At 43.0% G+C, this 26,609-nt stretch overlaps 1 protein-coding gene across 2 annotated transcripts; it reads right to left on the reverse strand.

Annotated features, from left to right (window-relative positions):
* On the reverse strand, positions 1–26,609 carry LOC106600880 (beta-1,4-mannosyl-glycoprotein 4-beta-N-acetylglucosaminyltransferase). 2 transcript variants are annotated; one of them, XM_014192627.3, is made up of 3 exons: positions 26,382–26,609; positions 3,496–3,754; positions 1–3,364 (listed from the first exon to the last, which is right to left on the reverse strand). In XM_014192627.3, exons 1-3 carry the CDS (start codon positions 26,405–26,407, stop codon positions 2,048–2,050), a joined length of 1,602 nt encoding a protein of 533 aa, XP_014048102.1. In that variant the 5' UTR covers positions 26,408–26,609; the 3' UTR covers positions 1–2,047. The 2 variants fall into 2 exon arrangements, with proteins under 2 accessions (XP_014048102.1, XP_014048101.1); XM_014192626.3 differs by having other exon boundaries at positions 3,466–3,754.

Below are 26,609 nucleotides of genomic sequence, written 5' to 3' on the forward strand. Positions count from 1 at the left end.
ATGAGTTATTGATTTTTATTTCAACAATACATTTTTTTAAGTTAGAACACAGGAGCGGTACCTCATAGTTGTACAAAAAAATATTGGACACCATCCAGAAATTACAAAATAAATCCCCCTAAAAAAGCAAAGTCAACAACATCCAAGGCAATTTTTTTTTCTGTAAACATGCTGTGGACCTTGAACAACAGTGCAGTTTGTATAGTTGCGATTCATGCCATTCACATGCCATTCTCTAAGATTCCTGAGATTCTGGCCTTTAAATGTAGCCACTGTGCAAGTCCCACTTTTCATCATGTGGACTCCAGATAGAAAGATACCGAAAAGGGGCACCTTTACAATAATTTCTAACAAGATAGATAAAATACATACTCACACGGACACACACATACACACACAATAGGGCAGAGGTTGAAAAAAAAGTTGAGTGCATAAATATTCAAAACATGGATTGCGGAACGAGAGGTGTTGAGAAACAAGAGGTGTATCAGAGTTCAGAGTAAGTAGTTTTAAAGGCTGTGAGAGATTGTGTGCAAACTGCAAGTCAGAGCATCAATCGATAAAGCATCAGATTCCCATGAGAAACATTGTCAATACACCAATAAATTATTATTATCCCCTTATTCCCAAAGTATTCTCCCAAGCCAAAGTAGTGCTAATGCCAATTCTGAACAAAAGTGTCCACATTGACATGTGGTCAGGATCATGGCTTCATAAAATCTATCAAAGATTTAACAACAGTAAACAGCAGTCTTAAACTTACAATATTAGGAAGGTTATCTGGAAATAAAGATGCATGATTAATAAAGTAGTACATGTAATAAATTACTCAAAATTTAAGTAAAAGTATACTAATAAATTACTCCTTTTTATGCACTTTTGTCTGTCTTTATGTCGTCCTGTTACTGCTTTTACTGCCAGTAGGTTTGGATTCATATAGCTACTCAACAAAACAATGTCTACAGTGCGAAACAAGAACAAACTAAGATATTCACCACATAATTATATATATTTTTTTGTTGACTCACTAGTTTCTGTTGAATAGGCCTCTCAGTGTACTCTATTGTAATTCAGGCAGGAACAAATTACTTGCAGCGTATCGAAGGCTGATCCGATTGATGGCAGACAGTCTGTTGTTTCTTAACTAAGCACTAATACATTAATAATTGTCATTGCTATACATCCTATTCACAGGGATATGTCCCTAAGATCTGTAGGAATATCATTATCATGTCCATTATTTGGTTGTTGAAGAATTGTAATCCATTTTTAAGGACAAAACCAAGGAAACCATTGCGTTGGCTTATATACATGTCAAGTTGAGTGTCTAGAACAGATTGAATTACCAGACGTGATGTGAATCACTAGACCATAGCAGAAGAAATGGATTTTGTTTCTCAAGAATTTTCTCTCTCAATGAACAATGAATACAAATTACACAAATGTCTAAAAGTAATGTGATAATTGTTTGGCATGATTTCATGGTTCTAATTACATATGCTTTTTGGCCTCACATTTATTCACCTGTAAACCATAAACAATCTGTTTACAAGAAGGCTATGAGAAAGTTGTGTAGTCAAATTAAGCGACGGCTAAAATAAGCCCACATTAGTGAGGGAAACATGGATATGTATTAAACAATATAAAACCGACTTTCCCTTTCCCACTATATTTCCCTATGTTGTTCGAACAACCATTTCAGCACAGTAACACAGTTTTACCACCCCCACAGAAAAGTGCATTGATCGTTTTTCAGGTCTCTTTCTTCACAAAGGTCTCTGGAAACGCAAAACTTGTTAAACTATCATTTAAATATTGTGATTGAAAAGGGATAGAATCGGATAGAATGAGTCTCAGATGTCCCTCATTACACCCCCTCTCAACCACTAGCTACTTCTTCTTCAGACAGGAAGTGGAGGGCCTGCCCTTCAATCAGATTCGCAGGTGGAGGTTTCATAGTTGTGTTCAGACAACACCCCTTGAAGTTAATAATCCTTCCATTGAAATCAACAATGAGAAAATAATTCTCACCGGTTTTCTACCAGATTCAGGCATATGGGTTCTCAAGTACGTAGCTGTACAGCTGAAAGTTCTTTAATAGATATTTGGGTGCGTACATAGGCTCTTTAGGGTCTGTGGGTGGGTACTCCCCCACCGAGCCATCAAACCATCCTCCAGTCTGGATCAAGCCCTTGATGTAGTTCAGATCTCGTTTTTCCACGTAGTCGCCCCAGCGGGGGAAGTCTCCATTCTGTGCAGAGATTAGTTTGTGGGAGATTCCCTCTGGTCTGAAGCACCAGGAACAGTGCCAGCCTCCATAGTGGACGGGGCTCCCAATAGACCACTGCACCAGGATGCGTCCACTCTCCCTCTGATAGTTCCGGAAACCCGGCATGGAGAAGTAATCCCTGCGCCTCAGTGATATCCCGTCTCCATTGTAGACGGCGAAAAGCATGGCAACAGTGCAGGCGGAGTGGACGTCCAGGGTCCCGGGCTGCCTCCAGAAGAAACCATAAAGGGACTTTCTCATGTGGATGGACACAGGTTCCGTCCAACCATTGTAGAGTTTGAGGAAGAGGATGCCCTCGCGGGCCGGTATCTCATCTGCATCGTTGATGAGGAAGACATCATCCGGCCTGGTGCCTTGTACCCTGGACATCCCGTCATAGCTTAAAAACGTCCGCAGGTAGTCGTCAGCGATCCACCCGTTCTGCTGGCCACCTTTAGGGAAGTGATCAAGGAAGACGTAGAGGATCTTGTGGCGTATATAGTTGTAGGTTCCGTTAAGCAGGAGGCGCAGGAAGTGCAGCTGCTTGGAATTTCCATAGGCCGTGAAGTTTGACTCACACACCAGGAAGAGGTCGACAGTGTCGGCCAGCTCGTGAAAGCGGGCGTGGAGGAGGTCAAATTCGTGGTTGATGTTAATGGCATTGATGACCCTCCGCGGAACCATCCTGGGCATCAGACTTCCCTTATTGGGAAGGTTGGAGTGTTGCACCATGGTGGGGATGCCACAGTGAGGACCGTGCCAGCCTTGGCGACACATACACTTCACCAGCCTTTTCCCCCGGGCTGATTTCCCCTGGGCTGACTTGGGTTCCTCTTGCTGTGCATGCAGGATCTTACGCTGGCCCTCTCGAGCTGCTTGGACCCTTTGTCCCGAGTCGTCTTTGAGAAAAGCAATTTCCGTTCCCTCTCTGAAGCAATATGCTCCAGACTTGGTGCGCACAAAGAACGAGGTGGGGTCATCGTGAAGATGGATGCTCCGTTTGTGAAGTTCCCCCCATGGTCCTTTGGGGTCTGGGAGAGTGACCGTCATTCTGTTTACATTCCCTGAGTCAGGCTGCTCCTTACCCCACTGGTCCTGAGTGGGAGAACAATAGGAGGAAAATCAAACATATCAATGACAATGTCATATAGACCCATAACAATGTATAGGGAAAGTCGTGTCATCTGCCCCCTCACCTCACCGCCATGCCCAATCCGTCTCCCCACCTTCGCATTCCCTTGGTCCTCCCGGTCATCCCCTGGTTCCCACAGGCCCGTGTCGGAGGGTCGAGACCCAGGTAGAGGCTTCATCTCTGAGCGAACATTCCCTCTCCAGAGGAAGCCCAGGGCCTCGAGGTTGACGGAGGAGGTATACAGCTCTGTCAGCATAAGCATGTGGTGGAGGGCCTTGCAGTATTGCAGCAGGTAGAGGACACACAAGGCCAATGCGCCAAAGAGAAAGACCTTGTGTCGTCGCATCTTTGTCCTGAAAAACAGATACATATACAAAACGCTTTAGCTAAATGGAAGTTTACAAACTCCTTAGTTACTTAACAGTTAGGCCCACATAATCATTCCGGTTGTTTTGGCATTGTATGCATGCTCATCAATAACTATTTACATAAAATAAAACAACAATTTGGCATAACAAAAAACACAAAAGCATGACCTATACAGTGGGGGAAAAAAGGATTTGATCCCCTGCTGATTTTGTACGTTTGCCCAATTACAAATAAATGATCAGTCTATAATTTTAATGGTAGGTTTATTTGAAAAGTGAGAGACAGAATAACAACAAAAAAACAGAAAAACGCATGTTAAACATGTTATAAAATGATTTGCATTTTAATGGGGGAAATAAGTATTTGACCCCTCTGCAAAACATGACTTAGTACTTGGTGGCAAAACCCTTGTTGGCAATCACAGAGATCAGACGTTTCTTGTGGTTGGCCACCAGGTTTGCACACATCTCAGGAGGGATTTTGTCCCACTCCTCTTTGCAGATTTTCTCCAAGTCATTAAAGTTTTGAGGCTGACGTTTGGCAACTCAATCCTTCAGCTCCCTCCACAGATTTTCTATGGGATTAAGGTCTGGAAACTGGCTAGGCCACTCCAGGACCTTAATGTGCTTCTTCTTGAGCCACTCCTTTGTTGCCTTGGCCGTGTGTTTTGGGTCATTGTCATGCTGGAATACCCATCCACGACCCATTTTCAATGCCCTGGCTGGGGGAAGGATGTTCTCACCCAAGATTAGACGGTACATGGCCCCTTCCATCGTCCCTTTGATGCGGGGAAGTTGTCCTGTCCCCTTAGCAGAAAAACACCCCCAAAGCATAATGTTTCCACCTCCATGTTTGACGGTGGAGATGGTGTTTTTGGGGTCATAGGCAGCATTCCTCCTCCTCCAAACACGGCGAGTTGAGTTGATGCCAAAGAGCTCCATTTTGGTCTCATCTGACCACAACACTATCACCAGTTGTCCTCTGAATCATTCAGATGTTCATTGGCAAACTTCAGACGGGCATGTATATGTATTCTTGAGCAGGAGGACCTTGCGGGCACTGCAGGATTTCAGTCCTTCACGGCGTAGTGTGTTACCAATTGTTTTCTTGGTGACTATGGTCCCAGCTGCCTTGAGATCATTTACATTACATTAGTCATTTAGCAGACGCTCTTATCCAGAGCGACTTACAGTAGTGAATGCATACATTATTTCATTTTTTTTGTACTGGCCCCCCGTGGGAATCGAACCCACAACCCTGGCGTTGCACACACCATGCTGGCATTGCAAACACCATGCTCTACCAACTGAGCCACAGGGAAGACGACTCATTGACAAGATCCTCCCATGTAGTTCTGGGCTGATTCCTCACCGTTCTCATGATCATTGCAACCCCACAAGGTGAGATCTTGCACGGAGCCCCAGGCCGAGGCATATTGACAGTTCTTTTGTGTTTCTTCCATTTGCGAATAATCGCACCAAATGTTGTCACCTTCTCACCAAGCTGCTTGGCGATGGTCTTGTAGCCCATTCCAGCCTTGTGTAGGTCTACAAACTTGTCCCTGACATCCTTGGAGAGCTCTTTGGTCTTGGCCATGGTGGAGAGTATGGAATCTGATTGATTGATTGCTTCTGTGGACAGGTGTCTTTTATACAGGTAACAAGCTGAGATTAGGAGCACTCCCTTTAAGAGTGTGCTCCTAATCTCAGCTTGTTACCTGTATAAAAGACACCTGGGAGCCAGAAATCTTTCTGATTGAGAGGGGGTCAAATACTTATTTCCCTCATTAAAATGCAAATCAATTTATAACATTTTTGACATGCGTTTTTCTGGATTTTTTGTTGTTGTTATTCTGTCTCTCACTGTTCAAATAAACCTACCATTAAAATGATAGGCTGATCCTTTCTTTATCAGTGGGCAAACGTACAAAATCGGCAGGGGATCAAATACTTTTTTCCACCACTGAAGTAGATTTGAACCCTTTTTACTCATCACCCATTGTTAAAAAATGACACTGGTAAAACAAAAGCATCTGGAAACCAGAAGAAACTAAACAGGAAATCAGAAGAAACTAACCAAGAAATCAGAAGAAACCACCCAGGAAAACAGCAGAAAACAACAGTACACAGACAACGCTACACTAGCTGGGAAACAGAGCGTTGTGTATGTGAGCCCTGAACAAAAGTAGTAGAACAACATAGAAAATGACACTCCACCGCTGCATTTGCATAAAGTATGTAGCACCCTTAACAGTCCAGAAATAGCATACAAAACCCAAAGGGAGTTCAATTTCCAATTTCATATTTTTTGAGTACTCGTCCTGTATTGTTAACCTGTTTGGATTTTCAATTAAAAGCCACCGCTCACTGAAAGACTACAAGTGCTCCAACTGCCTTTTTTGCATGTGGTTTTCCTACATGGACTGCAGGCACTCTGGCTACTTTCACTTTAACCTCGTTTTGCATGCTGGGCATGGCGGTGTAGGGTTAATCTTGGGAATAAGCAAAACAGGTGGGAAACTGGGTTGGTTACTATCTGCTTATAAACTCAGCAAAAAAAGAAACGTTCTCTCACTGTCAACTGAGTATTTTTTCAGCAAAATTAACGTGTAAATATTTGTATGAACATAACAAGATTCAACAACTGAGACATAAACTGAACAAGTCCCACAGACATGTGACTAACAGAAAGGAAACAATGTGTCCCTGAACAAAGGTGGGGTCAAAATCAAAAGTAACAGTCAGTATCTGGTGTGGCCACCAGCTGCAGTACTGCAGTGCATCTCCTCCTCATGGACTGCACCAGATTTGCCAGTTCTTGCTGTGAGATGTTTCCCCACTCTTCCACAAAGGCACCTGCAAGTTCCTGGACATTTCTGGGGGGAATGGCCCTAGCCCTCACTCTCCGATACAACAGGTCACAGACGTGCTCAATGGGATTGAGATCCAGGCTCTTCGCTGGCCATGGCAGAACACTGACATTCCTGTCTTGCGGGAATTCACGCACAGAACGAGCAGTATGGCTGGTGACATTGTCATGCTGGGGGGTCATGTCAGGATGAGCCTACAGGAAGGGTACCACATGAGGGAGGAGGATGTCTTCCCTGTAATGCACAGCGTTGAGATTGCCTGCAATGACAACAAGCACATTCCGATGATGCTGTGACACACCGCCCCAGAACATGACGGACCCTCCACCTCCAAATCGATCCTGCTCCAGAGTACAGGCCTTGGTGTAGCGCTCATTCCTTCGACTATAAACGCGAATCCGACCATCACCCCTGGTGAGACAAAACCGTGACTCGTCAGTAAAGAGCACTTTCTGCCAGTCCTGTCTGGTCGAGCGACGGTGGGTTTGTGCCCATAGATGACGTTGTTGCCGGTGATGTCTGGTGAGGACCTGCCTTACAACAGGCCTACAAGCCCTCAGTCCAGCCTCTCTCAGCCTATTGCGGACAGTCTGAGCACTGATGCAGGGATTGTGCGTTCCTGGTGTAACTCGGGCAGTTGTTGGTAACATCCTGTACCTGTCCCACAGGTGTGATGTTCGGATGTACCGATCATGTGCAGGTGTTGTTACACAGGTTGTGCCACTGCGAGGACGATCAGCTGTCAATCCTTTCTCCCTGTAGCGCTCACAGTACGGATATTGCAATTTATTGCCCTGGCCACATCTGCAGTCCTCATGCCTCCTTGCAGCATGCCTAAGGCACTTTCACGCAGATGAGCAGGGACCCTGAGCATCTTTCTTTTGGTGTTTTTCAGAGTCAGTAAAAAGGCCTCTTTAGTGTCCTAAGTTTTCATAACTGTGACCTTAATTGCCTACCGTCTGTAAGCTGTTAGTGTCTTAATGACCATTCCCCAGGTGCATGTTCATTAATTGTTTATGGTTCATTGAACAAGCATGGGAAACAGTGTCTAAACCCTTTACAATGAAGATCTGTGAAGTTATTTGGATTTTTACGAATTATCTTTGAAAGACGGTCCAGAAAAAGGGACATTTCTTTTTTTGCTGAGTTTAAATACCATGACGTTATTTTTAATCTAACAAGAAATGGTCTATCAGAATGGAGACCTCTCCATTCCATTGTGAACCAAATCACATAACGAAATATGTCATCACTGCAGTCTCATAAGCGAGAGAAATCTGGGCAGTGGATTGCTATGTCTGCAGCTTTGCTGTGAGACTCACTTGTTAATTCAATCACTCCAGCTCTTACTGTTTTCCCCTATTTCCCCCTCTACCCTGAAAATCTGAAAGGATTAGTGACAGTTTTGTATGATGTATGAATATTTACTAGTAGCCTACAGTAGATATTTTTAATTGTCTACGTTTCATAACATTACACTGTAGGCTATAACCCAAAGGTGACCAATTAATCTGTTCATTGAAATAAATAATCTCACGTTTCTTTAGTACTGTTGTAATATTGTTACATCATGATGCCTTTGGTGCTGGAGTAGAATGATGTTTCATCCACCAGCTAATGCCAGCAGTGCTGCTGGTCAGTGAAAGGTGAGTATGAAGACATTGGGGTCTTCAAGTCGTGGGAAGTACTGTCTTTGTAAGAGCTGGCACGTAATGGTTGACATGGATCCTGACACTACTCGTGCATAAACAGAAGTTGGTTTGAAGGTAAGCCATTCTAAGCTGTGTTTGTGAAAAGAACTGTACACTGTACTGATTACTTATTGTTGTTTTGGCTTTATCCAAGATACAGTTGAAGTCGGAAGTTTATATACACTTAGGTTGGAGTCATTAAAACTCGTTTTTCAACCACTCCACAAATGTCTTGTTAACAAACTATAGTTTTGGCAAGTCGGTTAGGACATCTACTTTGTGCATGACACAAGTCATTTTTTCAACAATTGTTTACAGACAGATTATTTCACTTATAATTCACTGTATCACAATTCTAGTGGGTCAGAAGTTTATATACACTAAGTTGACTGTGCCTTTAAACAGCTTGGAAAATTCCATAAAATGATGTAATGGCTTTAGAAACTTCTGATAGGCTAATTTACATCATTTGAGTCAATTGGATGTCACGGCTGTCAAAAAAAGAGGACCAAAGTGCAGCGTGTCTCATTCCACATTTGATTTACTCTGTGAAACTATGCAGTACATAAATGAACTGAATACACAAAACAACAAACCATGACGCAGAGGAGAAACAAACTCTACTCAAAAATAATCACCCACCAAACCCAGGAAGAAAAACCCCTACTTAAGTATGATCTCCAATTAGAGACAACGAGGACCAGCTGGCTCTAATTGGAGATCATCCCAAACAAACCAACATAGAAATATAAAAACTAGAACCTAAGAACATAGAAATAGAAAACATAGAAAAACACAAAACACCCCGTCACGCCTTGACCTACTCTACCATAGAACATAACATCTTACTTTGGTCAGGATGTGACATTGGAGGTGTTCCTGTGGATTATTTCAAGGCCTACCTTCAAACTCTTTGCTTGACATCATGGGAAAATCAAAAGAAATCCACCAAGACCTCAGAAAAAAAATTGTAGACCTCCACAAGTCTGGTTCATCCTTGGGAGCAATTTCCAAATGCCTGAAGGTACCATGTTCATCTGTACAAACAATAGTACGCAAGTATAAACACCATGTGACCACGCAGCCGTCATACCGCATCAGGAAGAAGACACGCTCTGTTTCCTAGAGATTAACGTACTCTGGTGTGAAAAGTGCAAATCAATCCCAGAACAACAGCAAAGAACCCTGTGAAGATGCTGGAGGAAACAGGTACAAAAGTATCTATATTCACAGTAAAATGAGTCCTATATCGACATAACTTGAAAGGCCGCTCAGCAAGGAAGAAGCCACTGCTCCAAAACTGCCATAAAAAAGCCAGACTACGGTTTGCAACTGCACATGGGGACAAAGATCGTACTATTTGGAGAAATGTCCTCTGGTCTGATGAGACAAAAATAGAACTGTTTGGCCATAATGACCATCGTTATGTTTGGAGGAAAAAGGGGGAGGCTTGCAAGTCAAATAACTATATCCCAACTGTGAAGCACGGGGGTGGCAGCATCATGTTGTGGGGGTGCTTTGCTGCAGGAGGGACTGGTGCAATTCACAAAATAGATGGCATCATGAGGACAGAAAATTATGTGGATATATTGAAGCAACATCTCAAGACATCAGTCAGGAAGTTAAAGCTTGGTCGCAAATGGGTCTTCCAAATCGACAATGACCCCAAGCATACTTCCAAAGCTGTCACAAAATGGCTTAAGGACAACAAAGTCAAAGTATTGGAGTGGCCATCACAAAGCCCTGACCTGGTCCATAATAAACCATTTGATAGGACTTTATAAGGCATTTACAAACCATTTTCTCACAATTTATTCATCATTACTCCCACATTAGTACATTTTAGTAAGCTAGTTATTCACAGATGTATATATATTTCCTTAAACATCCTGTGTTGTGGGCTTATTCTTTTACCAGGTACTGCAGGAATGTCTACCAATGGTATCACCATCTTTTTGGGAGAAATTGCACTGGTCACTCAAAACATTTCTAAAGTATTTCTAAAGTGAAAATAGCGTCCACTTTAGATTAGGGAAAATAAATCTAAATCAAATCAAATGTTATTTGTCACATGCTTACTTACAAGGCCTTAACCAACAATGCAGTTTTAAGAAAAAATAAGTGTTAAAGTATTTAAAAAGTATTTACTAAAAAAGAAAGTATTTACTAAATAACCTGAAGTAAACAATAAACAAATAAAAATAAAAATGAAAAATATAAAAATAAAGAAAAATAACAAATAATTAAAGAGCAACAAAAAAAGAACAGTAGTGAGGCTATATACAGGGAGTACCGTTACAGAGTCAATGTGCGGGGAGACAAGTTAGTCAAGGTAATTGAGGTAATATGTACATGTAGGTAGAGGTAAAGTGACTATGCATAGATAATAAACAGAGAGTAGCAGCAGCATAAAATGGGGGGAGGGGTTCAATGCAAATAGTACATGTAGCCTTTTGGTTAGCTGTTCAGGAGTCTTATGGCTTGGGGTTAGAAGCTGTTAAGAAGCCTTTTGGACCAAGACTTGGCGCTCTGGTAATGCTTGCTGTGTGGTAGCAGATAGAACTGTCTATGACTAGGGTGGCTGGAGTCTTTGGCAATTTTTTGGGCTTCCTCTGGCACCACCTGGTATAAAGGTCATGGATGGCAGGATGCTTGGCCCTAGTGATGTACTATGGTGGTCTGCTTGAAACATGCTGGTATTACAGACTCGGTCAAGGACAAGTTGAAAATGTCAGTGAAGACACTTGCCAGTTGGTCAGTGTATGCTCGGAGTACACGTTCTGGTAATCTGTCTGGCCCTGCAGCCTTGTGAATGTTGACCTGTTTAAAGGTCTTACTCACATTGGCTACGGAGAGCGTGATCACACAGTTGTCCGGAATAGCTGGTGCTCTCATATATTCTTCAGTGTTGCTTGCCTCGAAGCGTGCATTGAAGTAATTTAGCTAATCTGGTAGGTCAGGGCTGTGCTTCCCTTGGTAGTCTGCAATAGTTAGCAAGCCCTGCCACATCCGACGAGCATCGGAGCTGGTGTATTACGATTCAATCTTAGTCCTGTATTGACACTTTGTCTGTTTGATGGTTTGTCGGAGGGCATAGTGGGATTTCTTATAAGCTTCCAGGTTAGAGTCCCGCTCCTTGAAAGCGGCAGCTCTAGCCTTTAGCTCTGTGCGGATGATGCCTGTAATCCATGGCTTCTGGTTGGGGTATGTACAGTCACTGTGGGGACGACATCATCGATGCACTTATTGATGAAGCCAGTGACTGATGTGGTGTACTCCTCAATGCCATCGGAACACTCTGAATATACAAACGGACAATCTGACAGCACAGTTGCAGTCACCAACGCTCTGGATAACATAACAGCCTAACCAGCTCTGCTAGGGCGAGTAATGTTCAGTGAGCTGTTCTCTCTCTCTTAGATGTCTGGAAGTAGCTGGCAAGTTAGTACAGAACGCTCGGATCAACCCTTAAAGAGATGGGTGGGGCTAAGGCTTAAGAGGATGTGAACAATGCTGAATGGGTATAGACAAACAAGGGCTCTCCAATAGTAGTACCAAAACATTGAAAGACAGTTTTCTCAAAAGGAAGTTGACAAGTTGATCAACTTTCAAAGCAGAATTACTTTCCCATTGTTTCCTCAAATGCAGTGTATGATATACCATTTTGTACAGAAATTCAAATGTAGCTGTAATGTGGTCTACAGCTTATCATGAGATACTCTACCTCAGGCATGCAAAAACTAGAGACTTCATTAATATTAGATTTTGAGCACCAGCTGTTATTTACAAATAGAAACAGAGCACCACCCCTTGTCTTACCGGAGGTAGCTGTTCTATCTTGCTGATGCACTGAAAACCCAGCTAGCTGTATGTTATCCATGTCGTTGTTCAGCCACAACTCGGTGAAACATAAGATATTACAGTTTTAATGTCTCGTTGGTAGGATAGTTTTGATCGGAGCTCATCCAGTTTATTATCCAATGATTGAGCGTTGGCTAGTAGGACTGATGGTAGAGGCGGGTTACCCACTCACCATCGAATTCTTACAAGGCACCCCGACCTACGACCCCTGTATCTCCGTCTCTTCTTCATGCGAACGACAGGGATTTGCGCCTTGTCCGGTGTCTGAAGTAAATCATTCACATCCGACTCGTTAAAGAAAAAATCTTTATCCAGTACGAGGAGAGTAATCACTGCTCTGATATGCAGAAGCTCTTTTTGGTCATAAGAGACAGTGGCAGAAAGATTATGTTCAAAATAAGTTACAAATAACGCGAAAAAACACATACAATAGCACAATTGGTTAGGAGCCTGTAAAAGGACAGCCATCTCCTCCGGCACCATTATAACTTTACTAATGATTGGTAAATGGTTTATACATGTGGGAGTAATGATTAATAAATGCTGAAAACACAACTTATAAATTCCTTAGAAATGATTTATTACAGACCCTTCAAATAAAGTTTACCATATATACTGTACACATCATGTAGATAGAAAGTAACGCACAAGTTTAATATATCACTCTCTCAAACCCTTCATGGGGAGCATGTTTTTACTGTCACATAAATACAGCAGGCCCAAACTGTAATGCATGTCATCCCTTCAGTCACCCACCTTATTTGATACATCCTGACATGAAACGTCCCACTACAACTTGCTAAAATAACAATAAAAAATGGAATGACCTGTTTCCATATCTCATTCCATGTGACTTTTATATGGAGCAAGAAGACAGAATTTTAACAATAATTATTAAATCATCAAAGTGTATTGAAATGTATGATGAAATGTTAATGTCTGACAGATAGGTAATAATGTCAAGAGTCAGGTCCTTTTTGTACAGTTTTTCTCCAATCTGTGTGTACACAGTCTACTGTGTACACTTACAGGAACACCTGCCAATTTCTGTCAAATTTCTGTCACCTGCCAATTTCTGTGTGTTCTGTCAAAAATTTACCCAGTGCTGGGTTACCAAATGATCCGAATTGAATTGTTTTTAGCCAAGAATTTTGTTTGAGCGTAACCCTGCTGCTCTAGGAGTTTACTTAGACGTGTAAAGATAAAGAAGGGCATGTGATACTGGGTACAATCATCATTGCAGCACACACCTTAGGGTTGGGCCCCTATTCAGAGCATTAATGCTGGTAAATGTGACTACATCTTCCTCCTTACTGATCCCCAGTGAGTGAAATTCTGCTGATTGGTCACACATGGAATTTGTGTACTGTAGGTGAGTGACTGAAAGTTAAGATATTTGAGGGTGCATGTGGTGGCACATCACATGTTCATTCCTGGGTAATGTGAATGAGACCTTGGACTGTTTACAACTGTGCAGAAAGGCAGTGGAGGATTGATATCATAAAAGTCATAGAAGTTACATGTTAAACATTAGTCTGTGACAAGGATGTCATAAAAGTGACAAGGATATCATAAAAGTCATAGAAGTTACACATTAAACATTAGTCTATGACAAGGAAGTCTCAGCTTCATCCTCTGGAGAGAGCCAGCCCAGTGCCCTTTTGTACAATGAAAGCTATTCTCTCCCACTCACCATGCTCAAATGTCACCCTCTTTTCTCTGTTACTCCGTGCACAGTGCACTACAATACTTTCCTTCTCCAAACCTTCCCCCTCCTCCTGTCCCCCTTCCCTTACCCACATACCCTCCAACCTGCTGCTCTGCTCATTCCTTCTGGTCCTCTGGCTTCGGGTAACACACACACACCTGATCCTCCGGTGTGCTGCTTCCTTACAAAGGTTGGGGATAGGCTACCTGGGCAGTCCTACAGTGCTAGTATTGTGTCTGGGAAAAATTATCATCATTACATAACATCCCTGCCCACACACACGAATGCAGAGGCTACAATGTTGCGCATTGGAAATAAGTACATTTGCTCTGACAAGGTATTTGGCTAACAGCAACCGTCAACAACACAAGCTTCCATGAAAGTCAGAATGAAAAACAGACCAAACTGGAAAGTCCCGGGGAAAATGGGAAAAGGGGAACAGACAATGTGTGCTATGGGCCCTGGTCAAAATGTGTACACTATAAAGGGAATAGGGTGCTATTAGGGATGCAACCTTAGAGGAAGTTCACAGCTACATAGGCCTATAATAGTTTTGTTATTTTATAAAGATCCACGGTAGCTGCTGCTAAAGCAGCAGCTACTCATTCTGGGGTCCTCACAAAACATAAATCATGACATAATAGAGAACATCAATAGACAAGAACAGCTCAAGGACAGAACTACATACATTTTAAAATGGCAGACATAGCCTACATATCAATACATACACACAACATATCTAGGTCAAATAGGGGAGAGGTGTTGTGAAGTGTTGCTGTATCTGTTTTTTTAAGCAGGTTTGCTGTTAATTTGAGCAATATGAGATGGAAGGGAGTTCCAAGCAATAATAGCTCAATAAAGTACAGTATGCTTTCTTTTTTTATTTCACCTTTATTTAACCAGGTAGGCCAGTTGAGAACAAGTTCTCATTTACAACTGCGACCTGGCCAAGATAGAGCAAAGCAGTGCAACACAAACAACAACACAGAGTTACACATGTGATAAACAAAAGTACAGTCAGTAACACAATAGAAAAATCTATATACAGTGTGTGCAAATGGAGTAAGGAGGTAAGGCAATAAATAGGCCATAGTAGCGAAGTAATTACAATTTAGCAAATTAACACTGGAGTGATAGTTGTGAAGATGATGATGATGTGCAAGAAGTAATACTGGTGTGCAAAAGAGCAAAAAAGTAAATAAAAACCATATGGGGATGAGGTAGGTAGTTGGATGGGCTATTTACAGATGGGCTACGTACAGCCGCAGCGATCGGTAAGCTGCTCAGATAGCTGATGTTTAAAGTTAGTGAGGGAGATATAAGTCTCCAACTTCAGCGATTTTTGCAATTCGTTCCAGTCATTGGCAGCAGAGAACTGGAAGGAAAGGCGGCTGAAGGAGGAGTTGGCTTTTGGGATGACCAGTGAGATATACCTGCTGGAGCGCGTGCTATGGGTGGGTGTTGTTATGGTGACCAGTGAGATGAGATAAGGCGGAGCTTTACCTAGCAAAGACTTATAGATGACCTGGAGCCAGTGGGTCTGAGGACGAATTTGTAGCGAGGGCCAGCCGACGAGTGCATACAGGTCGCAGTGGTGGGTAGTATATGTGGCTTTGGTGACAAAACGGATGCCACTGTGGTAGACTGCATCCAGCTTCCTGAGTAGAGTGTTGGAGTCTATTTTGTAAATGACATCGCCTAGGTCGAGGATCGGTAGGATAGTCAGTTTTATGAGGGTATGATTGCAGGACTTTATGAGGGTATGAGTAGCATGATTGCAGGAGTCTTTGTTGTGGAATAGGAAGCCAATTCTAGATTTAATTTTGGATTGGAGATGCTTAATGTGAGTCTGGAAGGAGAGTTTACAGTTTAGCCAGACACCTAGGTATTTGTAGTTGTCCACATATTCTAAGTCAGAACCGTCCAGAGTAGTGATGCTAGTTGGGCAGGCGGGTGCGGGCAGCGATCGATTGAAGAGCATGCATTTAGTTTTACTAGCATTTAAGAGCAGTTGGAGGCCACAGAAGGAGTGTTGTATGGCATTGAAGCTCGTTTGGAGGTTTGTTAACACAGCCTTAGACATCTACGAACATAGACAGGGCTCTAACTCCTCTACCTCCACAATGAAATAGGGTGCAGGCCAGGCAGCAGGCTGTTAGCCAGCCTGCCAGCTTAGTGGAGTCTGCCACTAGCACAGTCAGCGTAGTCAGCTCAGCTTTCCCCATTGAGACCGTGTCTGTGCCTCGAACTAGGTTGGGCAAAATTAAAAATGGCGGTGTTCGCTTTAGCAATCTCACTAGTATAAAGACCTCCTCCATTCCTGCCATTATTGAAAGAGATTGTGATACCTCACATCTCAAAATTGGGTTACTTAATGTTAGATCCCTCACTTCCAAGGCAGTTATAGTCAATGAACTAATCACTGATCATAATCTTGATGTGATTGGCCTGACTGAAACATGGCTTAAGCCTGATGAATTCACTGTGTTAAATGAGGCCTCACCCCCTGGTTACACTAGTGACCATACCCCCCGTGCATCCGGCAAAGGCGGAGGTGTTGCTAACATTTACGATAGCAAATTTCAATTTACAAAAAAAAAAACAATGACGTTTTCGTCTTTTGAGCTTCTAGTCATGAAATCTATGCAGCCTACTCACTCACTTTTTATAGCTACTGTTTACAGGCCTCCTGGGCCATATGCAGTGTTCCTCACTGAGTTCCCTGAATTCCTATCGGATCTTGTAGTCATAGCAGATAATATTCTAATTTTTGGTGACTTTAACATTCACATGGAAAAGTCCACAGACCCACTCCAAAAGGCTTCCGGAGCCATCATCGACTCAGTGGGTTTTGTCCAACATGTCTCTGGACCTACTCACTGCCACAGTCATACTCTGGACCTAGTTTTGTCCCATGGAATAAATGTTGTGGATCTTAATGTTTTTCCACATAATCCTGGATTATCGGACCACCATTTTATTGCGTTTGCAATCGCAACAAATAATCTGCTCAGACCCCAACCAAGGAGCATTAAAAGTCATGCTATAAATTCTCAGACAACCCAAAGATTCCTTGATGCCCTTCCAGACTCCCTCTGCCTACCCAAGGACGTCGGAAGACAAATATCAGTTAACCACCTAACCGAGGAACTCAATTTAACCTTGCGCAATACCCTAGATGCAGTTGCACCCCTAAAAATTAAAACATCTGTCATAAGAAACTAGCTCCCTGGTATACAGAAAATACACGAGCTCTGAAGCAAGCTTCCAGAAAATTGGAACGGAAATGGCGCCACACCAAACTGGAAGTCTTCCGACTAGCTTGGAAAGACAGTACCGTGCAGTATCGAAGAGCCCTCACTGCTGCTCGATCATCCTATTTTTCCAACTTAATTGAGGAAAATAAGACAATCCGAAATTTCTTTTTGATACTGTCGCAAAGCTAACTAAAAAGCAGCATTCGCAAATGGAGGATGGTTTTCACTTCAGCAGTAATACATTTATGAACTTCTTTGAGGAAAAGATCATGATCATTAGAAAGCAAATTACGGACTCCTCTTTAAATCTGGGTATTCCTCCAAAGCTCCATTGTCCTGAGTCTACACAACTCTGCCAGGACCTAGGATCAAGGGAGATACTAAAGTGTTTTAGTACTATATCTCTTGACACAATGATGAAAATAATCATGGACTCCAAACCCTCAAGCTGCATACTGGACCTTATTCCAACTAAACTACTGAAAGAGCTGCTTCCTGTGCTTGGCCCTCCTATGTTGAACATAATAAACGGCTCTCTATCCACCGGATGTGTACCAAGCTCACTAAAAGTAGCAGTAATAAAGCCTCTCTTGAAAAAGCCGAATCTTGACCCAGAAATTATAAAAAATTATCGGCCTATATCGAATCTTCCATTCCTCTCAAAAATTTTAGAAAAAGCTGTTGCACAGCAACTCACTGCCTTCCTGAAGACAAACAATGTATACGAAATGCTTCAGTCTGGTTTTAGACCCCATCATAGCACTGAGACTGCACTTGTGAAGGTGGTAAATTACCTTTTAATGACGTCAGACCGAGGCTCTGCATCTGTCCTCGTGCTCCTAGATCTTAGTGCCGCTTTTGATACCATCGATCACCACATTCTTTTGGAGAGATTGGAAACCCAAATTGGTCTACATGGACAAGTTCTGGCCTGGTTTAAATCTTATCTGTCTGAAAGATATCAGTTTGTCTCTGTGAATGGTTTGTCCTCTGACAAATCAATTGTAAATTTCGGTGTTCCTCAAGGTTCCGTTTTAGGACCACTATTGTTTTCACTATATATTTTACCTCTTGGGGATGTCATTCGAAAACATAATGTTAAATTTCACTGCTATGCGGATGACACACAGCTGTACATTTCAATGAAACACGGTGAAGCCCCAAAATTGCCCTCGCTAGAAGCCTGTGTTTCAGACATAAAGAAGTGGATGGCTGCAAACTTTCTACTTTTAAACTCGGACAAAACATAGATGCTTGTTCTAGGTCCCAAGAAACAAAGAGATCTTCTGTTGAATCTGACAATTAATCCGGATGGTTGTACAGTCGTCTCAAATAAAACTGTGAAGGACCTCGGCGTTACTCTGGACCCTGATCTCTCTTTTGAAGAACATATCAAGACTGTTTCAAGGACAGCTTTTTTCCATCTATGTAACATTGCAAAAATCAGAAACTTTCTGTCCAAAAATGACGCAGAAAAATTAATCCATGCTTTTGTTACTTCTAGGCTGGACTACTGCAATGCTCTAAAGCACTAAACAAACTTCAGTTAGTGCTAAATACGGCTGCTAGAATCCTGACTAGAACCAAAAAATGTGATCATATTACTCCAGTGCTAGCCTCCCTACACTGGCTTCCTGTTAAGGCAAGGGCTGATTTCAAGGTTTTACTGCTAACCTACAAAGCATTACATGGGCTTGCTCCTACCTATCTTTCCGATTTGGTCCTGCCGTACATACCTACACGTATGCTACGGTCACAAGACGCAGGCCTCCTAATTGTCCCTAGAATTTCTAAGCAAACGGCTGGAGGTAGGGCTTTCTCCTATAGAGCTCCATTTTTATGGAATGGTCTGCCTACCAATGTGAGAGACGCAGACTCAGTCTCAACCTTTAAGTCTTTACTGAAGACTTATCTCTTCAGTAGGTCCTATGATTAAGTATAGTCTGGCCCAGGAGTGTGAAGGTGAACGGAAAGGCTGGAGCAACGAACCGCACTTGCTGTCTCTGCCTTGCCGGTTCCCCTCTTTCCACTGGGATTCTCTGCCTCTAACCCTTTTACAGGGGCTGAGTCACTGGCTTACTGGTGTTCTTCCATGCCGTCCATGGGAGGGGTGCGTCACTTGAGTGGGTTGAGTCACTGACGTGGTCTTCCTGTCTGGGTTGGCGCCCCCCCCCCCTTGGGTTGTGCCATGGCGGAGATCGTTGTGGGCTATACTCGGCCTTGTCTTAGGACGGTAAGTTGGTGGTTGGAGACATCCCTCTAGTGGTGTAGGGGCTGTGCTTTGGCAAAGTGGGTGGGGTTATATCCTGCCTGTTTTGGCCCTGTCCGGGGGTATCATCGGATGGGGCCACAGTGTCTTCTGATCCCTCCTGTCTCAGCCTCCAGTATTTATGCTGCAGTAGTTTATGTGTCGGGGGGCTAGGGTCAGTCTGTTACATCTGGAGTATTTCTCTTGTCTTATCCGGTGTCCTGTGTGAATTTAAATATGCTCTCTCTAATTCTCTCTTTCTCTCTTTCTGTCTTTCTCTCGGAGGACCTGAGCCCTAGGACCATGCCTCAGGACTACCTGGTATGATGACTCCTTGCTGTCCCCAGTCCACCTGGCCGTGCTGCTGCTCCAGTTTCAACTGTTCTGCCTGCGGCTATGGAACCCTGACCTGTTCACCGGACGTGCTTGTTGCACCCTCGACAACTACTATGATTATTATTATTTGACCATGCTGGTCATTTATGAACATTTTAACATCTTGACCATGTTCTGTTATAATATCCACCCTGCACAGCCAGAAGAGGACTGGCCACCCCTCATAGCCTGGTTCCTCTCTAGGTTTCTTCCTAGGTTTTTGGCCTTTCTAGGGAGTTTTTCCTAGGGAGTTTTTCCTAGCCACCGTGCTTCTTTCACATGCATTGCTTGCTGTTTGGGGTTTTAGGCTGGGTTTCTGTACAGCACTTTGAGATATCAGCTGATGTACGAAGGGCTATATAAATACATTTGATTTGATTTGATTTGATTTGATCAGTCTATCAGATGAGAAATCAATTTCCAATGATGATGATGAAGATTATCATCCACCTTCAGAGTTGGATGTTCCAGCACAAGTGGCAGCTGAGCCCGTGGACACAACTCCAGACAACCTATCAAACAAGAAATCCAAGATTTCACTAATGGGTAAGCCATGTGGTCCCAAATACAAGAGGCAATGTACTCAGAATATTTCAGAGGGTAGGCAAAAGGAAATATGCGAAAAGTATTGGGAGATGAAGTATAAGGAGAAGAGGACATGAATCTTCCACATGAAGGCACAGCAATCTAAGAAAAATATCACTGTTGGCGCTGACAGTCGACGCAGCAGGTCATTTCTGTACCATCTTCCAAACCAGAGCGGTTCTGCACAACAGGTGTGCAAAGTGTTTTTTCTGACAACATTGGGCTACCACCCCAAAAATGACAGGCTGATTGTCACGATGATGGGTAAGTCAATCACCACCAAACTGATTCCACCAAAGGATCAGAGGGGAAAGAAAGCTTCAGCGAGCAAATTGAACATTAATCCAATCCTGCAACACATTGAGTCCTTCCATCCAGAAATCAACCACCTCAGACAAAAGCATGTCCACATCGCCTATACCTCCCTAGTGACGTCAATATTCGGTTCATGCATAATGACTACAAGGAGAAGAACAAAGATGCCAGCTATGGTTACGAAACCTATCGCAAGGCGGTAAAGGGAAGGAACATCAGCTATGTGAAGCTTGGAGAGGAGGAGTGCGAGCTCTGTTTGGTGCAGGGTCATCATCTGAAGATGGAGCACAGGGAGAATGAGGCTATGGAAACCCAAGCCTGCCAAGACAACAGCCATGCAGCACCTGAATTCACCATCACCATCCCCGACTGCATGCAATGTATGAAATATGAGGAACATAAGAAGTCTGCAGGGCAGAGCAGAAGCCATTACCAGGCTGATGCACAGAAAGATTGGCCTGAGGACTGGTCTGTGAGGAGCGTTGATATACAAAAGTCATCATGCTCCCTCGCATGCCAGGTGTGACAACAGGTAACGATTGTTCTTGTGAACAATGCTATCACGAGACATTTGCCACCATTGGAAAGAAGTCTCAAAAGAAGTAGAAAACAATGTCAGTGGTATGGCATGAAGGAACAGCTGGTCGGAAGGCAGAGGAGATTACTTCATCTTACGTAACAGCACTGGAGAGGGAGAGAGATGTCAAGCATGCAGTGTATTCGGTGGATAACAGCACTTCTCAAATCAAAAACTGGTGCCTCCTAACATCTCTGGTGAGTGTTGTCAATGCTGACTCAACTTTGATGGAGGAGATCACCCTCAAGTTCTTCGAGCCAGAGCACACCTTCATGAGTGCAGACAGTTTCCACCATGGCGTGGAACAGGAAATGAAAGAACGACCAGGAAGTGTGGTGTACGACTTCGGGGACTACCTCCATGTGGTCGCCACTTTCAATGCAGGCAAGGTGGAGGTGGTCGAAATGAAAAAGGAAAACATCCTGGCATGGAAATCTGGCCATTCCATCGTCAAGCTGAAGAAGGCAGGAGCACCAAAGCTGGCAGAGATGGCTGAGATCCAGTTGAGGCGTGGATCCAGGAGCCTCTACTGCAAAGTCTCCCATGAAGAAAAGGACTTCACAGAGCTTGACTTTATCATGAAGAAAGTTACTCGAGAGACACCTTCGACACTACGTACACAGGATAGAGGGATAGAAGAGTCCAAGAAGATGGACATAATCACCAAGCTGTGTCCTCTGATGCCTGCAAATCGAAGGCAGTTCTGGAATGCCTTGGCTGTGAACAGCATTGTTGAGGATGAGGAGTGATATGGAAAAGCACTGAAGATGTTTTACTTAAAAACGAAATGTTCCTTAAAAATGAAATGTAACTATTCAGCATTTTATCAATTGTAGCTAAATGTCATTTGTGTCCTCTTATGAATAAGTAAATATATTTAACATTTATTCTTAAAGCTGTTATGTATTTATTCATTCAAAAGTGTCATTTGAAAAAATACTAATAAAATGTTTTTATTAGCAATCTCATGGTCATTTTTTATCATTTGTATTACCCTATGTTATACTTCTATCATGTTCAATCATTATAGATTACAAGACATGTAATCATTTCATGTAATTCAAACAATTGCAGTGCTGATTTTCACATTTATTCTTATAACAAGACATGGGCTACTTGTCAAACACAGTATGTAATGTGACTGACGCAGAACCTACATCTCTATGTAAATTCATCTGGTATCTTAGTGGAAGAAACAAAGGATGCAATTACACTGCTCTTGTATTAATAGCATAAATGAGAGGTATAGTAAACTAACAAATGAAAATTGCAGATACTGCTCTTTGCTTTGGTATTACCCTGCAATTTATAATATATCATGCCAAGGAAGAAGGCAGTAACTGCCGTTTAAAGGTCAAAGGTCATGTCAGAGATCAGGGTCAACATGAATTAAAAAAATTGCTCATTGTAAGGCAACAGATCTCCAGTGATCTCCCTATAATTAATTTGGCTGGACAGTTAAAAAACTTTGAAGCCATTTTTCTCAGTTCCACGCTATAAGGAGTTACTGCCTTTTTGCTTGGGAGGGCAGTACAGATAGGGATATGGTAGGGTGCAGATACAGTGGAGGTAAACCTAGGCATTGAGTGACGATAAGAGAGGTTGCATCTCTGGAAGCACTAGTTATGCTAGGTGAGGTCACCCCATGTGAGGGAGGTGGGACAAAAGAGGTATCTGAGGCATGTTGAGAGGGGCTAGTGGCTCTGCAGTAAAATAAAACAATGATAACTACCCTAAACAACAGTATACAAGGCATATTGACATTAGAGAGCGAGGCATTAAGCAATCACAGGTGTTGATTGGGAGAGCTAGCTAAGACAACAATGGGTAAGACAGCATCAGCTAAATCAGCTAAGACAACAACAACAGGTAAAATGGCGATGAATGGGCAGAGAGGGTCAGTTAACTACACACAGGGCCTGAGCTCGAGGCTGGGGCCGACAGATACACAAAATAAACAAAATGGAGTATCGTGATTAATGAACAGTCCAGCAGGCATCAGCTACGTAGCCAGGTGATCATAGGGTCCAGTGAACAGCAATAGATGAAACAGGGAAGTCGTTACTACGCTAGCAAGCGGGAGACATGGCGTTCATGAAGTTAGCAGGCCGGGGCTAGCAGAAGTGTCTTCAGCAACATCCGGAAAAGGCCGGTTGAGGGCACATCGGACGGAATTACGTCGGCAGACCAGTCGTGATGGATCGGCGGGGCTCCGTGTCGTCAAAGAGTCCAGGCCAATTGGCAAAAGAGGTATTGTAGCTGGAGTAATTTCGTTTGCTAGCCGGGAGATGCGCCTGGCTCGAGGCTAACTGGTGCTAGCTTCGGGACAAGGGCATTAGCCACTATAGCCACTCGGTAGCAGCTAGCTAGTTGCGATGATCCGATGCAAAGATCCAGAGCTTACGCAGGAATCCGGCGATGTAGTGACTTCTAGTCGTGTTAATGAAGAGTCCGGGAGGCATCAGCTGTGTAGCTGAGTGATCATAGGGTCCACTGAGCAGGCCGGGAGATGGGCCTGGCTCAAAGGCTAGCTTTGGGGCTGGGCCACTGGGTAGCAGCTAGCTAGCTGCGATGATCTGGAGTAATGGTCCAGTAATGGAGTAATCTGGAGTAATGGTGGAGAAAAGCAGTCCGGTATGCTCAGGGTTGATATCGCGCTGTGCAGACTGGCGGGTATTATCCAGGGTAAAAGCGTCTGGTGTCTGAGCTAGAGGTAAAGGCCGCTAGCAGTTGCTAACAATGACTAAATAGCTAGTAGCTAATTAGCTGGTTAGCATCTGACAGCTAGTTTCTGATGGAGGTTCTAGCTATAAGGTCTAAAAATAGCAGATCCGTATCACATTGTGTGAGGCGGGTTGCCGGAACGTATATTTAATTAAAAAAATGGAAAAAGAGATTAAAATATATACAAAAAAAAGATTAAAAAATACAACATTTACATGGGACAACGACAAACACATCTGCACTGCTACTCCATCTTGGTATAGGTTGGTTCTTGATTTTGTTCTGTTCTGGATTTGAGGACTGTTAAAAGACCCCTGGTTGGCATGTCTGGTGGGGTAAGTGTGTGTGTCAGAGATGTGTGTAAGTTGACTTGCAAACAACTTGGAATTTTCAATACATTAATGTTTCTTATAAAAAGAAGAAGTGATGTGGTCAGTCTCTCCTCAGCTCTTAGCCAAGATAGACTGGCTTGTATAGTTTTTATATTAGCCCTTTGAATACAATGAAGAGCAAGCATCTGACAACATGACTGGACAACAATCAAGATAAGACAAAACGAGTGCCTGCAGGACTTGATTTTTGGAGCTTGGGGCCAAAAAAGCAGAGCATCTCTCTATTATTGTCACAGTATCCACAGAAAATGGTGCCCCTCCTCGGCCGGGCGGCGCTCGGCGGTCGTCGTCGCCGGTCTACTAGCTGCCACCGATCTATGTTTCTGTGTTCGTTGTGTTTTGTCTGTCTAGGTCCGCACCTGTTTCCTTTTCTGTCATTAGTAGGGGGGGGGGGGGGGGTATTTAGTTTGTTCCTTTGGGTTTGTGTTTTGTGCGGGATTGTTTGTTTGTCAGCGGGCAGTGGTGTTTTTTCTCCAGCATTGTTATTGGAGTATTTATTTCCAGCCGGAATGCGCCCCGTGCGTATTATCCCTTTTTGTGGATTACCTGTTTCCCTTGGGGGTATTGTAAGCTCCCTGTGCCTTTTTGATCACCTTGTGTTTTGGTTGTGAATAAACTTCGGCCTACCGGACAATAGTCTCCTGCTTTTGACTCTGCTCCTTCCTCCTGCCCTAAGTATCCGTGACAATTATGGATAGACCTCTCCCCATCTTTACAACCACCGAATCTATGTTTTGATCATGACAGTTTACAATTTAAGGTAACACCAAGTAATTTAGTCTCCTCAACTTAGTACATAAAAACAGATCATATATATGAACCCCACCTCCTGGTCCACAATATACTCAGAGAATGACCCACAGAGCCCATGAAATATCAAATAAAATTTTATTTGTCACATAAACATGGTTAGCAGATGTTAATGGGAGTGTAGCGAAATGCTTGTGCTTCCAGTTCCGACCATGCAGTAATATCTAACAAGTAATCTAACCTAACAATTTCACAACAACTACCTTATGCACACAAGTGTAAAGGAATGAATAAGAATATGTACATAAAAATATATGAACGAGCAATGGCCGCACGGCATAGGCAAGATGCAGTAGATGGTATAGAGTACAGTATATACATATGAGATGAGTAATGTAGGGTATGTAAACATTACATAAAGTGACATTGTTTAGCTAACTAACCACACGTAGCTAGCCAAAAATATCCCCATGGTGTCACAGCCTGTGTTAATGTGGAAATGTGACAGAGTGCCTATCAGCGGTTGACTGTAAGGCTTGCCTTAAGAAAAGGGAAGTTGAACTGAGCAGTAGGGCCAGTTCAATCACCCACAACTCAATTTCAGCTGTCATCATAGGGAGTCTATAGACTGTGCAGGTCTGTTTGTGCACTCTAAAAAATGCTGGGCTAAAAACAACCCAATTTGGTTATTTGGTAACCCAGCTCTGGGTAAATATTGGACAGAACACACGCTGGGTCATTTTGACCAAGTTAGTTGAGTTAATTTAACCGTCAGTTTTTAATCGTCAGTTGGGTTGACACAGCAGCAGTTCGGGTTGACCGCAATGGAGTTGACATGATAGCATAGATTTTTTTTTACCAGGAAGTCTAGGCTTTACACACCAATAGAAGATTGTACAACCAGTAACAAAGATGTCTATGATGTCCTAAAGGAACCTGAATGCTAGATAAAATTGTTGTGTTTTACTATGTTAACACTGAAATATGCTGTTGTAATAAAGAGTATGTTGAAATACCCTTTAGCAAATGCACCTCAAAGCAGGTGCACATGAGCACATGAAAGTAAAAGTTAATAGAAATAAATCTACAGTGCTAGCTAATTAATATTTTTTATTAAACAAACATGTACCTCAAAATACAATGCATCCAAACATTACCATATACTGTAAAATGAGAAAGGGAGAGAAAAACAGAAAGTGTGAGACAGAGGGAGAGAAAGAGCAGGAGAGAAAGAGAGAATGTCATTAAAAATACAGTACCTCCCTTGCCGGTAAAGTCTAGCCATGCTGGTTTGTTGGCAAGTGGAGCCCCACTGTTATTTCCGATTTAGAACTCCCTCTTCTCTTTTCAACATCTCCAATACTTGCACTACTCTGTTACGCTACGTTGTTTGAACTATTTGGTAGAGCTTCCATACAGCGGCAGGTGGCCTCAACAATGACTGATATGATAACAACCACCAGGCTACCAAACTGAATTGACAACAA

Source organism: Salmo salar, chromosome 03 (genome assembly GCF_965601325.2).
Source record: "Salmo salar chromosome 03, fSalSal1, whole genome shotgun sequence".
Classification (NCBI taxonomy): Eukaryota; Metazoa; Chordata; class Actinopteri; order Salmoniformes; family Salmonidae; genus Salmo; species Salmo salar.

Coding starts and splice junctions, on each gene's coding strand:
- LOC106600880 (XM_014192626.3), bottom strand. CDS start 26,407: ATGGCTAGACTTTACCGGCAAGGGAG. Junction 3,755..26,381: donor AGACTTTACCGGCAAGGGAG/GTACTGTATTTT, acceptor TCTGTTTTTCAG/GACAAAGATGCGACGACACA. Junction 3,365..3,465: donor GGATTGGGCATGGCGGTGAG/GTGAGGGGGCAG, acceptor TCTCCCACTCAG/GACCAGTGGGGTAAGGAGCA.